General features: G+C 36.9%; 1 protein-coding gene across 2 annotated transcripts in view; it reads right to left on the bottom strand.

Annotated features, from left to right (window-relative positions):
• Window positions 1-19,120, bottom strand: part of DGKH (diacylglycerol kinase eta) — a gene marked incomplete at its 5' end in the record, with an annotated part of 167,644 nt that overhangs the window by 44,138 nt on the left and 104,386 nt on the right. For both annotated transcript variants that reach the window (XM_080613420.1, XM_080613421.1), the window contains 2 exons: window positions 4,821-4,953; window positions 5,283-5,387. In XM_080613420.1, the coding sequence (XP_080469546.1) occupies window positions 4,821-4,953; window positions 5,283-5,387 (238 nt within the window). The remainder of the gene's footprint in view (window positions 1-4,820; window positions 4,954-5,282; window positions 5,388-19,120) is intronic.

Raw genomic sequence — 19,120 nt, 5'->3', positions numbered from 1 at the left:
ACTATTCTATGATTCTATGATCATATTGTGCATTTGCCAACCTACTGCGTCCTAGTCACGTATCAGTCTGGTATCTGAAATCTTTTGGAAACATGCAGGTATAATGCTAGACATCAATTAACATTACTTTACCAATGAAAGTTAAAGGATGAGAAAATTAAAAATGGAGCCAAACCAAATCTAGATTATTAGGACATTATTTTAAATTTTCATTTCCTATGTAAATGTTTCTAGCTGGAATATGAAGCAGATCTCTCAGAAAGCCATCCAAAAGAACCACTTCATTAGCAAACTCTTGTCACAGTGATACCAACCTATGCTGTCAGACACAGTGATTAAATCTAGAGCTATTATTGTCTACAATGAAGAAAAGTCAACATTACTGAATCTTATCATAGGATCTATTGCACTGAAAATATATATATATGTTGCCTTTCTTATAGAACACTTCTCTCTCAAAGACCTTTCATTCTAGCCACCCCTCAATTAATAAGACAACACTGGCAGGACGCTAGTTTTTTTCCCCCAAAACTACTTTTATGATGAGTTTTCTCTTCTGTGTTTTTCAAAGAACTGGCTAAGACCGTTCTTTTCCAGCTTCAAAGGCCAAAGCCAAAGGTTTTGAAACTGATCCAAAGATCCTTGAGCTGGTAGCTATAGTTACATTGTCAAAATGGAAGGATTTTGTTTCAGGTATTCCAAGAAACTTGGTGTTTTGTTTCCAAGAATACTATCACATTTGATGATGGACAAGTCACAGTGAAAATAGAGTGACTTGTGAAAACAGTAACCTAACTTCAATCCAATCTGAAGCTTACATCTATGTTACAAAGGATAAAATTCCGCAGTGTCCTGGCAGTTTTTACTATTTTCACCCAAATAAATAACTCTATGAGTTAATTAAATATTAGAGTGGTAAAAGAATACTCATATTACAAAATACTACAAAATCATTACTTATGCAACTTAACTTTGCAGTATAGCTTTGCAATATAGTTTCCGTAGGCAAGTCTTCAGTTATATGATTATACACTTTTTGAGAATAGGACCCTCATTCAATGCATGCACTGGGTGGTTCTTGACAAGGATGCAGCTGTGCTGTACTCTGGTTCATGATAATTTTCAACAGGTACTTGCCTTATTTACCAAAAGCTAATGAAATGCTGCTTTTTACACATCATATTAATTTCTTCCTGGCCTTTTAAAATTACCATTATTTTATGCACAGCTTTTCTGTCATATAGGTCCCTGATTATAACCAACACGCAACCACTGATTTGATCAGAAATCTTATTGAAGTGATTTCTCCAGGATTACACAGGCGCACAGTGTGATACAAAGTCACAGAGCAGTGTTTTCTGTTATTCCTTAATTCTTTAACAGCCAACATCCCTTCTCTTCCTGACCACTTAATTCACTATACACTCTCCTGCCTGTGCAGAAAATGTGGCAAATATCCTGGAAACAATGACCACCCAAGTAGTGGATACACAGTAAGTAACCTGTGCAGTGGGTAAGAAGAAGAGGGTTTTGTGGGCAAAAAAAACAATCATGATGAAAAAAGACCAAGTACATGAAGTGCATTTAGAGAGTCAAGTTAATCCCAGTATTTTCATATTCCTTGCCTTCGTGACCCTGAAGTATTCTTTCAATGTTGGTTGTTTGTGCAATTCATCGCAGGAGAAAGCATCCCATTTAAACTGCAATCTCCAGCTTATTATGTATATTTGATATTGAACAATCAAGGTTCAGTCATGATACTGAAAACACTGCATGAAGGAATACATCTTTGAGAATAATCATAAAAGCAGTGTTTCACTGGCAATGACTTGGATACAAATGTGGTATTAACACAGAGTAATTGAGGCTAGAGAGCTTTTAAAGAGTTTCTGTAGATAATGAACTTTAGGTTCTTTAAGTTTCTTTGCCTAAACATTCCATGTATCCCTGTATTTACTTGGTAACTAATTTCTCTGTCCTATTGAAAACTGTGGATGAAAGTTGCGGAGATAAGTCTTTTAGAGCTATCTAGAGGAACACAACACAAACTACATTTGAGAAGTACACTATATTTTGAGAAGACACAAAAGAAGGAACTAGTGGGACAAATAGCACTGCATCTCAAAGGACCGTATGATTAAATGCTTTAAAAGTCAATTGTTTTTTGAGAAGCAGAAAGAATGAGGCCTGGTTTGATATGAATTTACATATTTAGTTTGATATTTATCTTGATTCTTTGACTTCTAAAAAGAAGCAAGTTCACACAACAGTCTTTTCCCTACCAAAGGTATTAACATACTCTTTTTTCCTACACCGGCTTCCACAAAACTTACAGGAGTGTCTTCAGGGGGGGCTGCAATTAATTTGGTCAAACTTTGCGAAAAGCTACTGGGTGGTAAGGCGTCCTGAAAAACACGAGGCACCAATCTTATCTCCAAAATAAATGAAGCTTGTTGTGTAGTCAGGCTGAAAACCACAGTTGTGTAGCGCTGCTGGCGACCAGCAGGTCTGAGAGAATAAAATACTACAGGACTGATTTTTTAAAGTAGCATGAACTGCAAAATATCAGCAATGGGACTGATTTTTATTTTTGCCTACAGTCAACAGTCAAGAATTAGACCACAAAGAGTACAAAGTCTCTAAACTACTTTCAAGATGACTTGGTGTGCCAGTAACCCAAACCACTGAGAGAAGGAAGAGCTCCAATATCTCTTGAGAAGAAGCCTCTCATGCTTCTAAGTACAAGACATAATAGAGTAGCCTGGGATCAATGACCACACAAATAATTGAATTTAGTATAGGCATAAATGGATTCCCAGTGTAAAGCAGTGCTGGAGGCTTCAGATGCCAGGCATGAATATTTAAACAGGTTTTTTTAAAGCTTGCAATGAGAAAAAGTAGCACAGAACATGTCTGGGGAATCTTAAGACTCCATACTTCCTACATTGTCTTCTCAAACAGTGTATATTGCTAACACAGGGCAAGTAAAAAAAATAGATGGTGAAATACATTAGAAGTGCAAATGGCAGAAGCAAGTAAACATAAACTCAGTCACATAAGAATTTCAGAGAAAGAAGTAGTATCAAACCAAAACACACTTCTTAGATGAAGAAATTAAGGATGGTTAATATGGGTTTTCACAGGTATACAAAATCAGGGACAAAGTATGAGTATTTCAGTCGACTGTCAAATGATTTAGCTTAGATGCATAATTAAAGTTTTCCTTTTGTTTCAAAAAACAATTGGGGAAAAAAAAGAAAAAAAAATATATGTCATAGCTAAGAAGGAAAAGGAGGTAAACCTATCAATAGATAAAAGAAAATCATAGTATCTACATATAAAACAATCCAGGTCATACACTTCTATGAAACTGTGGATCAGTGAAAGCAAATTCAAACTACCTTCATGAGCCGTTTGGAAAAACTGCTTAAAGATCAACTGGCATCAGAAATGTGGATAAATATAGCACTAGTTTGTAACAAGTTATGAAGAAATGTGACAAACTCCCAAACTAGAAAAGCCACAAAATTATGAACCACAACCATTAACAATGATAACCTTATAAGAATAATTCTTGTTAAACAGCCTTTTTAAATAGCTATAATACTAACTTATGGAAAGATAAATTCTTTATGAAAGGAAAGAAATCTTTCCTTTCATTTGCCTGAGCAAATATAACTGTATTTGTACACAGAAGCAATACAACTGCATTTTAGTTTAGCACATGATACTTCCATCTGCCAATATCAGACACTGAAAATACCATAATTGCCTTAAAACCGTCCAAACGACTCCACACAGTGGAAAATACACACCAGAGTAGCTGGAAGTAACTATGCTACTTCTAATTTCTACGAAATGGGTTTGTCCCGTTCCTTGGCAACTGCACCATTAGTGACATTAAAAGCATGGACAATTCAGGATAGTGGGTTAATGTTTCCTTCATAAGATTTCCTTAATACACATTATTATGCTCAGACCTCAAGTATTGTAACAGCATCAATAACAGAAATGCATTTGCAGTTGAGTAACATGCATCCAAAAAATCAAGTTTTGAATGGTGTTATTATAATTCTTTTCTGGACAGTTAGCTACTTTGGAAATTTAAAACCTCTACATTGTATATATATTTCATGGTCATGGTCACACGTGCTTTATTTTCAGATGGATTTTAACACAAAACTTGTTACTACTTTTTCACAGAACCTGCAGCAGAAAATAAATAAGCTTTTTCAGGTTTATTATAAATATTTGTTTGTGAAATATCATTTATCCAGATAAGTTTCATGTTGAAGCCTTACCCACAGCTCCTTCTTCTTTGTGCTGGATTTCATCTGTTGAACCATCAAAACAAAAAGACATCTATCTACATCTCTACCCCCTCACTGCATGAGACAATTTTTAAAGCAATAAATCTGTCCTCATCTGTCCTGCCTGCACTGCAGAATCAGGCATCAGCAACAGAGTAACCAAGAACTGGAGGGGAAGAGGTCATACAATTGAACAAAGTGTTAACATTTCACTTTGATGAGCAAATGAAACAAATCCTATTTTTTCTTGCAAACCATCCACCCAGCACGTTCCAAACTAGTCACTGCAGCAGAAGGAAGTGCTTTATTGACATGAGTTAGAAAGAGGCATCTGGAGCATGAAGAAGGTAAGCCAGACCATTAGTAGTCCCTCTGCCCAAAAGAAAGTCACTCTAGAGAATAAATGTCTCCCTTCAGGCTATTTTCTTACTCATTATTTTCAGAATCATTCCTCATCAGCCATCTGTCTACATGCACAGCATTATAAACAGGGGAAAGTGTTTCTTTTACCTTCACAAGACAGGCCATGAGAAGTGACTCCAGAGAGGCTCTCTCTACACACGTTACAGAAGGTAGGTCGGGCATGGGAGCAGGCGTACCAGTTATGCATCCCTGAGAAATGTTCCACATTAAACTGTGCGGTCTAGTAAAGGAGAAGTTAAGACAAATTTGCAAGTACAGAACACAGCTACAGTGACTGAAATTACCTATGGTTCCATATTACAAGGGAATGACAATGCAATGTTCACCAAAAAGTATTTTCCAAAGGGTATCTAGTCTGTTCTCCCTCCAAACTTCTAAGCAGAAGTGTGATAATAGGCTGTCATTTCACAAGTAAAGGTGTTAAGATGCAGCTTCTCTCTGACATTAGCCACACTTTTCACACTAAGGAGGGTGAATTCTTCAGTTCTGTGTCCTGTAGCTTTACCTGTTGAGCTAGTACAGGTCCCACCAAGAGGGATGTCAACCTACCTCATAGTGTTCCCTGGACTGAACGGACTTCAGAGAGCTTATCCAGTCCTCCATTTCTTTTCTGTTCTCAGCACACAATATTAGCCTCCTAAATGGAGTGATTATCTGAAAAAGAGAACACATTCTTAATAATCCAGACAATGAAAATCATGATAGGCTGTAATATTTCAGGTACTCTTTCCTGTGAGATGATGCAAAAGGACGAAACACCCTACCTCACAAGATACCAAATGCTTAAAACTATTCTCTTTAATACACTACCAACCATGACGGAGTTTGCTTTTCTTTTTTCAGCTCCCAAGATTCGAATCAGGCTTCAGCACAGGTCTTTACAATCTATATTGATCATTCCTCCTTCTCACCTCTTTGTCTATGCACTGAGATTTAAATACTCAAATGGCAGGCACTTAAACTGCTAAAACAACTGTTCTGGAAATTACTAATTGACTAAAATTGCAATCCTATTTCTTAACAGCATTACAGGAACTGCAAGGTCCATTACAATTGCTAGAAACAAAACACACCAAAATCAAAAGCCTGGAAGTCTTGAACAACAACAAAAGCTTTCATAATTTCTCTATCTTGTATATTGATATTAAATTTATACAAATTTAAACACACATAAATTCAAAACAGAACTTTCTATGTAAAAGTCGGTAAAAGAACACATACAAATCTTTATAAAAAGACACAGAGAAATAAAGCAAACAGCTGAAATCATATCCTACTTGAATGGTTGAATGAATTCCTGGAACAAGTTGATGCTGGGGAGTTTTCAGTGGTCTGCAGCTGGATTCTAGAAATGTGAAAATGCTGTATCTCGGAGGTTCAGAGTATAAGCTGGTTTCCCCTCTCCCTCACCAACAGAAGAATAATTAAAAGAACAGGAAGGCACCAGAAACTATCAGCTAACTCCCACTGAAATTATTTTCAGCACTGCACTAAAATAGACAAAGCAGTTACTTACATTGCAAAGAATCTAAAACAAAGTAAGTACGTGAAATTGAAGGAAAGCTATTTGTTTTGTTGTAGGATGTCTGAAAAATAAGATTAAATCCTTTCTCAGTCTTATACATGAATCTATTGCATAGCATGTACCTACCAAACTTGCAAACTACTTCAATATAACAAAGCAAGGACCAGAAAAAATTACAGCTCTGAGTACTGTTTTAAATGCTACATGCTAGATATTGTAACATTTGCACAATATTAGTAAACACTTATCTACAGCTGCATTTACTTACCCAGTGTCTGTCGTAAAGTCTCTAGCCTTGATATGTCCCATCCACTTCTTCATTCAACTGAGCTGCACTTTAACACATCTCAAAGGCAATGTAACTGAAGTGCAGCAAGCTGCAAGTCACATGGAGGGGAGGCAAAAACCCTGTGGGCTTGCATTTGGTTATTTCCTTTTTTTTTTTTTCCTATGTACTCGCTTCACATGGAATGGAATAGTTTCTCTGTTTTCTATTTCCTTCAATATTGCTTAATCTTTTTAATAAGGTTTATTAGTAGGTCTCCACAGCTCTTCCTAAAGAACAGTTAATGCAAAGAGCAATGCTTCTCTCATTAGTTTGGAGCCAAACAGACGCTTTATTACTTCAAAATGTTTTTCTAAGCCAGGTCATCAAATGAAGCCCAGAAAAGCCATTAAATCATAATATAACCCTGGCTCCAACGACAATCAGCGTTCTGCTGGAATTTCCAGCTTTCCATGGACTGAGAAATCTTATTTGGGCAAATACACCCACCAGATTATTTGCTATTATATAGCATGACTTTATAATACGGATTAAGTTAGGACAAGTTCGCCCAAAATTCTGCATTTTGCGTCTGTTCTTTTCCCATGCTCATTACTGATGCTAATATGCAACCAGATGTTGTGAAATGCCGCTAAGCAACAACAGCTGCATTTACTGCTGAAAACTCCTGACAGTCTTGATCTTTCCAAGTAATATTTATTTGTATCACTCATGTCTCTACTACTACTCACTCATGTCTCTACTACTGCGTGTCTCCACTTTCCCCTCCCAAAATCAAGGCCCTAGTTCAGTTGTTCACACATAGTTATCTACTGCCAATGGGGGTGCCCTTTGGTATCCAAAGCATCAGGATGGGGCAGGTAAGTATGACAGAGGACCACAGCACCCAGAGCAGCAGCTTTAAATAAGCCATGTGGGACACCAAAGGCCATCTCAAAAGGTGCTACACATCCATGTAAATAAATCATGTCACCAAAATTGCTAACCAATGCATGTAAACATACAGAAATTCCTGCATCCCAAATTCTTACTAAATTCAGAGCATAATAAACTTAATGAAGTTTAAGAACATTTCAAGTAAAGAGCATTTCAAAAGTCTAAAATTTAAATTATATACTAATGAACAACTGAATTCAGGATCAATTATTACTAGTGCTATAAAGTGGGAAGTTGGAAGACACATATTTGTAAATACAGCATCTATAACAGGATGTTTAAACTACGTATTCACTTTCATTTATGTATTTTTAACAACAAACTTCAAGAAAGAATATGGTAACACAGAAAAAAGACAACAAGCATTATGTGCAAAAACCATTGTCAATGCTTTCTATTTATCTTAAAAAAAAAAAAAAAAAAAAGACGACAAAGAAACTAAGCAGTCCATTTAAATTCTCATCTATTTCATTCTACTAAATCAGGAAGATGTGCTCTAATTAGGTATTTCACAAAGCATAAGAACTCAGGGAACCAAGGAAACGATTAGAAAACAAGTGTTTTTTCCTAAATGTACTGCATTATTTAGACTTGAACAGTATTCCCAAAGGATGTTGAGGACACCAGAAGTATAAATGTCTAAAAAGGTATCTGACGAATTCATCACAAATAGATGCATCATATACTATAAAATGCAATATCCAAAACCTTCAACTCAGCAAGTCCTCAAAATCCACCAATGAGTGAATGTTGGGAAGTTATAGAAGAGGAAGAATCACTGTACGTGCTCTGCTGCTTACACTCCTTTCTTGACTACCTGCTACTGCTATCATAGTACTTTGACTCATTATGGTTTTATGAGCTTTACACTAACTCAGTATAGGTGTTCTTGTTTGTCCTAAGCTAAGACTGACTTCCCATAGCTTCTTATTTGCATTTATTCAGAAGGCACGCTTTCCAAAGAATGCTGATGGAAAGTTACGATTAATTAACTGAGTTTTAGAGTACATTCATTGAAGACAGTTTAACTTGTATGCAGACATAAAAAAACCCCTTGTTTTCCAGGTATGTAAATTTGGATTTTACTAGTAAACTTATCTCATTGCACGCATTCATATTCAAAGTCCTGTATCTTTTCTTCTACCAACCAAAGTCAGTGTCTTTTCTTCTATTACAAATTAACTTTTTTTTTTAAATTACTGCTTGCTGCCCCAGGTATTATTTGTATATCGTTCTGAATACACTAAAATCTCAATAGACAAGAAGAAATTGTATAATACAATGGCAAAGGAAGTGTCACAAGAACCACTGGAAGACCACTGAGGTAAAAGAGTTTTCTTTTGCTTCAGAGAATAAGAAAACTCTTAAATCTTGGAGGAACTCAGGTGCTAATGGTTCACACGCTGACAAAGCAGGATACAAATCAAGAAGGATGAAGACAGTAAAAAAGGCCTTAAAAATAAATAAATAAAGCAGATTTAATTTAGAAGATTAAGTTACTTTGAAAATTTTCACTGTTGTTAGTTGCCAAGAAGAAGTCATTGCTGATTTTGGAGAAGAAAGTTGTCAAAGCCAGATACTGTAGCATACTGGAAAGTAATGAAACTGAGGTAGTGGGAATAAAAACCTCTTTTAACACAGTAGGCATATATAGTTTTGAAAGTTGGAGACAAACAACACAAGTCCTAAAACAGCATAGGAAATAAAGAATGTCTGGATAAAAAGAAAAATAGCCCATTGCTGTGATAACATTCTGTTCTGTTTGGAAAAACAGGAGCTTTTCAAGTGGGGAATGAAGGAGAGAAAAAGAAGACATTGTTCAGTCTGCCACCACATAGGTCTTGCCATAAACTGGGATTTTCACATGTGTTGGCACTAGGATAATTTGGCTTCTAAAAATACACACATACTCACATGTATGTACATACACATCTGGAAATTACTTTGAAGAAAATTACACAGTCAAATTTTGGGCCGCTACTGCAACTCTTCTTTCAGGCAGCACCTATTAGGAACAAGCTTAATATTTGGAAATGAAATAAAATTGCCATTAAATTTAGTGTAGATTTGAAAACACCTTTTGCTTTCAAAGGGGCTAACTTCTTAAAACATTCTATTTATCTTCAACCCAATAGGTTTAGACTTATGATCTGTAAAATAAAATCATGGAGATTTCATTTAAAGCCTATTGCCTAACTTTCAACATATTTTAGCATAGCAGCAATATATAAGAAAATACAATTCCAAAGCTTGGTGGCTACATTTCTATTTTCCTTTACTTATTCAAAGAAAAATGTAGGCACCAAATTTGCTAATCAAGAAATAATGGTCTACATCTAAGCAGCAACACAGCAGCTATTGCAAAGCACCCTGCTTCCTGCAACATGATATTTGCATTAAGGCACCTTCTGCTGCTCCAAACTATTATCAGGCATTACACTAATAGCACTTTGTATGGCCAATCTTGAATTGACTTTAGTAATGTAGAAACATCACTTACAATCTGAAACAGGAGGGGAAATGGTTTTCCTGTTCTTTGAACAGATATTTTTAAAATATCTGTCTGGAAATAATGAAGACAGGGTGATACAGAAAGAGAGAGCACCTCCATCTCTCCTCTGAGGGACAGCACCAGATGCCTTGGGGCATGCACATGACAGATTTAATGCTTTGTAACTTCTCAGTGCTTCCAGACACTGGGGATTGAATTCTGGCTAATACCAGGATAACATGTTAGGCCTCCCGTACTTTCTGTCTACCCCTCCATTTCCCTGTCTTCATGGAGGTGAGTCCATACGAACGCAACGGATGAATGCACCTCCATTACAGTGGTGGGAATAGACTGCTGGGGTCACTGATGCTCCTGCACCTATCAGAACTTGTCTGCAAAATCACAGTTCTTACAGTTGGACAGCTTTGACAGTACTTTTAATGTCTTGGATTCAGGAGACACTAAATAAATTGTAACAGTACTGTCACTGTCAAAGGTGCAGTTGGTGCTTTATACTCAACTGTCACGATTCTTTTCCAAAATGAGCCGAGCCAGGCAAAAGGATAAATCACAAAGGGAGCGAATGATTTAAAAGCAAGGCAAGTAATAAATGGCTATTATATTTGCCTGAGTACAATACAGAATTTATAATCAGAACAATTAGCTCTGTCTACTCCACTAAAACGTTGCTTCCCTCTTTGCTGGCCTTCTCCGATTTCACTCTCGCCAAGCTCACAAGTAATGAAGTAATGTGTGGTTTTGGCCCCCACAATAAAAACTCTTAGGAGGGGAGAAAAAGGGTTAGATCCACAGAGCATCTTCTGCACCAGTACACCAGGACAAATGGGCTTAACCAAAAGGAAGGACAAAAGCAGTTACTTCACAGAAACAGGTTTAAGGCATACTCTGCCTTCACTCTGTAGTAGAATCCAGCCGGGTAATTTAGGCGGCCTTTCCTTATGCCACATCTAGCATGAATGAAGAAACGTCTCCCACAATATATCCAGGTACAAGTGGTTGGGAGTAGTCAGCATGGCTTCATCAAGAAGTGCCTTACTTATCTATGTAAATACCTGAAGTGAGGGTGCAAAGAGGATGGACCCAGGCTCTTTCCAGTGGTGCCCAGAGACAAGCTAAGTCACAATGTGCACAAACTATAACACAGAAGGTTCTGTGGGAACATCAGGAAACACTTTTTTACTGTGAGGATGACTGAGCACTGGTACAGGTTGCTCAAGGCAGTGGTGGACTCTCCATCCTTGAAGATATTCAAAAGCTGTTTGGACACAGTCCTGGGCAGCCTGCTCTAGGTGGCCCTGCTTCAACAGGAGACTTGGATCAGATGACCTTCAGAGGTCCCATTCCAAGCCCCAAATCACTCTGTGATTCTGTGAAAACAGCACTCAGGTAAATCAAGTAAGTCAGTTACAACGCGTAGCCTTAAGCTGTGAAACAGTTCCAGCAAAGGTCACTTTGTCAGAAATATACAGTTCCCCATTTAACCTCATGTGTCCAACATCAACCGACTGCCAACAGAAAAATGCTATTCCTTCAGAAGTATAACTTCATAATGAGACAGTTACAAGAAGCAGGGTAGGAAAGTTACATGAATTTGGACTGAAGAACAAGGTATTTATCTTAAATCAGCATTTAAATATAACAGAAACCATAAAAATATAAATAACCAAAAAAATAAACCATTCTTGTAAATGTAAACTAGCAAATGCTATATATAGTTCAATGCTTGCACATTTCTTCAGCGTTCTTACATAAAAATTTGTTAGGCACATTACTTTGCACTACAGTGCCCTTAGCTCCAGCTTCACCAGCTCGTTACATGTCTATCAGATGGGATGGCTTCTGTGCTTACAGGAAAACATTTAGATATATACTTGATGGCATTAGGTGCAAAGTTAAACAAAATAAAAGAGCAATTGAGTATTTTTTTATCTGTAATAACAGATGCCTGTTTAAACATGATCCAGCTGCTTGAAGCCAGGGGTCCCTGTTCACTAGAAACAGGAAATTCATTCAAAGTTTACACCGGTGGCTTTGTTTATAAAATCATTTGGTATACAGGAACTGCACTGAGGGATACTTCTTAAGGCTTCTCCAGGTATTTTAACCACTTTGAAAGCAAGAGAAAGAAATGTCAGAGTATAGGTAAGTGTAAAACTGCAGGAAGAATAAAATCTGGCAATCCAGTATCATGTGCTTAACAAATCTCGATGTAAGAACGTTAGCTTTAGAAATTGTCATGTCTGCTTGCTCTCCAAACATTCCAACTGCTTCACCAGTGCTATACCATCAGTTCAGAAAAGTAAATAAAAGGGTTTTTTTATGCATTTACTTCTATGCAAATCATCTTACTGCATTTAACAAATTAAAGAAACTCCTAGAAAACAAAAAGAAGAAAAAAGAGACATGTTCTGAGTGCAATCTTCCAAAACTTTTGTTTAAGTTCAAAATCTATTGAAAACAAGATCCAGGCAAGTGTAACCAGAAGCAAAATGTACAGTAGTCCAGAATGGTCACATTTCTAAGCATTCCCTTGTTTTCCTATTCTGAAAAGTATTCAGCTTTCTTGTAATAGCTCAATCCCAAGTGATTTATCTATGGATTTTAGCCTTACAGCTGAAATGTTTTATTGCTTTTTCATAATGAAACTGGAAGCTTTAATGTCTCCAGACACTCTAGGGAGAGGGAGACAGTGCATTAAGTCAGGGCTAAGGAGCTTAAAACTTGAAAGTCACACCCAAAGCTCACCAAAGAGCTCTCAGCTTCATTATGCTTTTTTTTTTGTCACTGTCAGAGGGCAGGGGAAAATGAACAAATGCTAAATGGAGGAAAAAAACCCCTAAGTGCATTGCAAGTGCACAGTAATTGCTTTTGCCTATTTTTTTTCCCCCTCAGCATATTAATTTGCTATTTCAGTTTTTGTTTTGTTTCTAAGCCGCCTGAATATAGAAAAAAAGAAAACTGAGTGGAAAATTGAACAAAATGGAATACAAAGCACTTCCCCTCTCTTTCTGTGGTTTGAGTATTGCTCAGGCTGGGAGCATCAAAAAGCCTTTGTCATTTAGAGGCTAATGAGAATCTGTATGAAACAGCAGATAGTTTGTAACTAGGGAAAAACTAAATCCATCCGAAGAGTTAGCTACCCATGCAAAGCTGAGTCACACTGGTGAGGCCAGTACATGAACCTGAGCTGGTTCCAGACATATCCTACCTCCCAGAGGTAACAAAAGGCCCTGAGATCTTCACAGATGTCATTCTAGGACTCCTACCAGCCCTGCGCTTAGACTGCAAACAGAGCACAGTGAATGTCTGGAAATGCCATTCCCCCACCTTGAAATGATGCCATGCACCGACCCTTCTGATAAGACTCAGGGCAAAATTTACAATGCAGTGCTTCCGAGAGTAGGATTTGGCTCACAGAGGAAGGTACTATAAGTAAAGACATCTGCAAATGTGTCTGAACTCCCACCATCATCAATAAACACTGCTAGGAGTGTTAACACTAACTGGAATGAAAAGGAAATTTCAGTGTACCGAAACCCAGGAAATTATTGCATATCTAAAGGATAAATATGATTTAAAGTATGCTGAGAGGAATCCCAAGGATAGCATCACACACAGTATACAGTACTTTACTGATATTTCTTTTGTTTTTCTTCACACAAATAATTTTCAAAGCTAACATAAGCTCATTACCCATACCTGGATCACTAGTAGTAGTAGTATGCAATTGAGTTAAGATACACCTACAGCAGAGGTTCAAGCAAACTAAAGTGTTCACACAAGATTCTGTTAAGCTAAGTAAACTTCATGTGTAACTATGTGAAATTTGGCTTATGTAAATTCACCAAGAAACAGAAACGTGTGTACAAACACAAATACATTCCTTTCGCGTCCTCGTGGTTGATTAAAGCAAGTCAAGCAAGGGTGTCTCCCTTCAAGGGAACATGTGCAGAGACCGCATGTAGAAATTCACTAAGAACAGCTTTCTCACAAAGAAAACAAAATTGCATATAGCTATGCTCCAGAGTATTCCTACAGAGCAAACCAGAAAGTTTAGTCATCCAGGCTAAGAACAAGGTAGTGAAAAAAGTTTGCTTAGCAATAGCTGAAAACAGGGGAAACCCCCTAAGTCTGGAACAGGCCAAAGCTTTCAAGATGTTTGCTGAACCCGTGATCCCCATAGTGTCCCAACTCTGTAGTAGCAGGATGATTTCACCAAACTACAGAAATAAGAAAGATGGTGAAAGAGAAGCAGCAGAAAGCCTGAAAAAGGTCAGTGCAACTTTTAAGTGAGTGTCTCTCCATGAAAAAACAGACTGAGGTAGAATAATGTCTGAAAAAGACTTGAGGCTATGAGTAAGGAAACCACTGTTACGTCCACTGAGATGGAACTGCAGTATATTGGATTTTGTAAACAAGCAGGACAGCATCAGAGAAACACCTCCTGGCATCCATAAGCTTTTCTGCATTTAAATAAACCTCAAGACCCTGAACTTCAGGCAAATCAGGAATTGGTAATAAAACTGTATTGATGTTGGATTATTTAAATAGGAAAAAAACCTAGTATTAGGATTAATTATTCCCAGATTTGGGACTATCTCTCTTTGTCTCTGATATTCGAAAAGACACAAGACTGGAGTGCCCAAACCCAAAGATGAAAGGTTTTAAACTCCTTTGGGAAAAGGCTCTTCTCATTTCCTCTTGATGTGGCTTGGGGAAGGTTAAACAGTTCTCACATTCCCTGAAGTTTTCGTAGTCCCTGAAGAAAAGTCTCAAGAAAAGCTCTGAAAAAATCTGGGTGGCAAGAAAGGAAGTGAAATACATCCAAGTCTGAGAAATTAACACTATCATCTCTCCAACATACTGCAAAAGTCTGGCAACTGATTCTGTTTTCCAAGCCCATTGTGAATATTAAAAGGAACTTTCTAAAATCAATTAGAAGCAGCTAATCTCAACGATGAGAGCGACTGACGTCAGAAGCAGCAGGGCTGAAATAAACTGCTGAAAAGCAGTATGTCTTTAGACCTGGTTGAAATATTCAACTTGAAATTCTGATGAATCACAAGAATTGAGTTTCCAGTACAACTGGGCAACCTCCCAGTAAAAACAGAAGTAGTAGGATTCAAAGATGAAAAGAATTGGTTTATGCTTTAAACTGGTTCCACATAAATTATAAGCCAGTAAACTTTACATCCCCCACCAAGATGTAGGATACGCCACATTCAGAAATACGGATGGAAAATACGGTAATCAGAGTTCTGGAAGAAAACATTATAAATTCTAACCACAGCTGAAGCACAGTTGCTCCAATTGAGTATTTGACCTCCCTGACCTATAAAAAATACCTAACCAGCTCAAAATAATAGGTCAAAGGAAAATCAACAAATGTTTAGTTTTCAGAATCTATCCAAATTTACAAAATATCGAGGAATCACAGACAACTGGGTAATGACTTTTTTTGTTTAAAAACAGCTTAAACAGAGCCCTCCGCTTTCAGGACAAAGTGAACTGTTAAGGCTGATTAAAAAAGTGGAAATCAGAGAACAAAGACTTACAACTTTTTGTAATAAAATTACATTCAGGGACTACCTTTAATGAAAGGCCATTCATGTTTTGGTTTTTTCTTTATATAATATGAAAAAAAAAAAGCTTTAAACCAAAATTTAATCCCTTTAATTTGAACTAAATCAAGTACTTCTGATCAAAAAAGATAAAATATCAGGTTGACCCATAATTATTTTTTGTTTAGCCCTTGAATTGAAAAGATCAATTATTTTATGTCCCAATTATGCAATGAGATGAAAAGCCAAGGGAACTAAAAAAGGTAAGAAGAAATAATAAGAATTTTTAAAATAGGAAAAGATTAATAGATAGTAAGCATTATTCTCTTACAAAATTTTGCGATGCAATTCTTAAACCGGAAGAGAATTGTAAAGTACAGGCAGATACAGGAACATTTACAGGCAGCATAAAAATTCTACTACTTAGTTTACCCCTTTGATCAACAAGGCACTTCAGAGAGAGCTAAGCAGGGTATTAAACAGACAGTACGGAGACTTGAAGAAGTTCAATGTTGGTAAAAACAAAGAAATACACACCAGAGAAAAAATACAGAAGCATAGAAGAAGCACTTATGAATTACAGACAGCTCCAAGTTACCAGGAAAAAGGATCTTAATATCATTCTAGAGGATAAAAAATACATAATATGTTGCTGCTGCAGAAAACAGACAAAATGTGGGACCCATAAGGAATGCAAATGAGAGTTAATTTAGAAAATATTCCCAAATATCCATTATTTGTGCTCCCTGAGTGCCAAATTGGTCACTTCGCTTAAACATGATGCTTGCAGAATAGTAGTCAGAAGAACAATAAGAATACGTAAGAGTATAAAAAAATGTAAAATAGTTAAATCAAAAGGAGGTAATAAAAACTATAAAACACAGAACAGTTTATAGGTTTCTATTGCTTTGCCTCTTCACACTAGGTGAGAATACTTAATTAAAGCCCAGCCTATTAAGAGCTCCCCAAGGAAGTATTTTTCCACAAGGAAGTATTTTTCCACAGAATAAATAATTAAGACTGTATGGTCTATATGGTCTATAGCATCACTAAAACCAAAAAAAATACGCAACAATTTATGATATTAGACATTTTTGCAAGCATACCCAGAATCCTAGTAATCAGTGTTATTGGGTGGAATAGAAAGTGCCATTTCCAGCCAATTTCTAATTACTAAGAATTGCAGTAGGCTTTCCAGGACAGCAGATCTGCCTACACCAGCTTCCTCCCTCTCAAGATGACCACTTTCAGAAGATGCATATTCAACAAAAAATACTTGATTCAGCACCTGATTCAGAAAGCTGTAAGCAGAGTTCTGTAGTTTAGGTGCCCTGGATGACGAAGCTCCTGTCCTAGCTAAAGGAGTTAGTTAATAACCAGGGGAGTCTATACTGAACTGAGCAATTACAGGAATCTACCTTAAAGAGCTATTTTATCATAGATACATAATTTAGGGGTCTATAAACCTATGGTTGCATCCCACCCTGAAGTTAGGGCAAGCTGAATCCCCATCCTGAGCATCATCTAGCATGTTAATTTTTGTATTCCTAGAAAGTACATTCTAGAAGAAGAGTGAAATTATTTCCTTGATACTCTCAGATTCAATTTGATAACAGCATTAATATAGCCAGAATTTTCATTTTTCTGAAAATACATACAGTAAGAAATTGATTGTCCATGGCTTTGTGTAATTTTTAGATGCAGTAGAAGTTAATCTAACCCACATCAAATGCCTAAAGCCAGCTATATGAAGTAATGCTTCAAAGCTAGTATTTCTACCCTAAAATTATTTACATTATTTATGTCACATTTACCACTAAAAAAACCAGAAATTAATTAAATGTTTCAAACATCAGTTTGGAAGGATTAAATACAGGTGCTGCCACACAATGCCTGAGCATTTGACATGATACTCTAAAATAGATTTATAATAACCCAGGGCATTTTATACATCCATATGGCTTAACTTTAACACCTGCAAGGCAGCATGGTTAACACCACAGATTTATTGTGTGCATCCATTCTTTGTCATCAAAAGCAAGGTAGCAGTAGAAACCTAAGCCAAAAGTTAACCTGTTAAAATCTCCTTTTAAATTGCAATTCATAATCACCTTTTTTTGCCCTAAGGAACTTCAGTAATCAAATATGCCTGTTCAAGAATAATTTTTAAATCATATTTTAAAATCCTATCTCTTATACCTAGTAGAACAAAAGCACATCACCAATCCTCCAGATGCCCATGCTAAAGATCACTATTCAGCTTCATTCAATCTCAAGTCTTGTTTTGAGAACAATAAAGAGATTATTTCTAATTGCACTTGAGATTTCAACATGCCATCTTCCACCTCTACAAACCAAGGAACATAAGGAATTACAGCTCTCAGTAGAACTGGTCACTGCCCCATATGCTTGTGTGCAGTAAGGATGGGAGACTGATTCATCCCCAAAGTGTCCCCAAAGAGGTAACATGCTGTGCAACTACATTCCTCTGGCTGTGCCAAAACAACAAAAACAACCCTCTGAGAGAGAGGCAAAGTGCTGTGGAAAAAACATTCAGCAGAGTACTCAACACCATTATGAGGATCAGTGCCCACATGCTCCTGAACTGCAGGGATGGGGTGAGCAAAAGTCCCCGCAGGCTCCTGACGTGGCTGGTGGAGAGGGCGGTGCACATCTATGGCTGAATCGGATTCTTGAACTTCTCTCTCTTCATGCAGACTTAGGAGACTGGTACCAACATGCGAGTAGGAAGAATCTAGCCTCAAGGGTCTTATATAAAGACTCTGAAGTCAAGGATACCTTTTCCTCTGTTATTTTTATCTTTGCCTCTAGACAAGAATGCTCAGAACTGCAAAATTCCTATCATCTATTACAAGGCACCCTAGTGAAAGCTTGTGCACTAGGAACTACTTGCTAGAAATGAGTCGGTTGTTCACTGAAAAGTAATATCTTCAGCAATAAAGGAAAAAAAATGAAACAGATGAGCTGGTTTAAGTTTAGCAGCTTCTCATTTTAATTAGCAGATATTTATTTATCTCAACTTTTCCCTTTACCTCAATTTGCTTGTAGTAAGAAAGGAAAAGTAATTCTGGTAAATAAACAGTGATATTTAGTTACATAAAATATTCTGCAAGTACACTACAAACAAACTCAACCTTAAATCTGCGTGCTGTGACTAATTTTAGGACATGAATTTTAGCCAAAAAAAGAGCATGGAAAATCTTGACATGCACACCTCTGTCTCCAAAGAGACAAACTACAAAGGGCAAAAAAAGGCAAACAGTAGCTTCTACAAGCTGGAGGTGGAAGATCGAGGGAAGGGGACGGATTTAGCTGAAATGGCAAAAAGATACGGAAAAAAAATATTCTAATGTACACTTTTAAAGGTGTGTTTTCATGGCAAAAATGGACATTTGGTGTATAATCCATCTACATAAGTTTGTGTAAAAATATTCCCTAGAGGGACAAGGAAACAAGATGAGTACATTAACTGGAGAAAGCTAAAGTTAAGGGTTTAATTTTTGCCTTTTTAACAAAGGAAATGCTAACAGGTCACTTAGAACATAA

Source organism: Psittacula echo (assembly GCF_963264785.1).
Source record: "Psittacula echo genome assembly, chromosome: 3".
NCBI lineage: Eukaryota > Metazoa > Chordata > Aves > Psittaciformes > Psittacidae > Psittacula > Psittacula echo.
The sequence above is the reverse complement of the archived record's forward strand: the minus strand, read 5'-3'. Positions and strand labels throughout refer to the sequence as shown.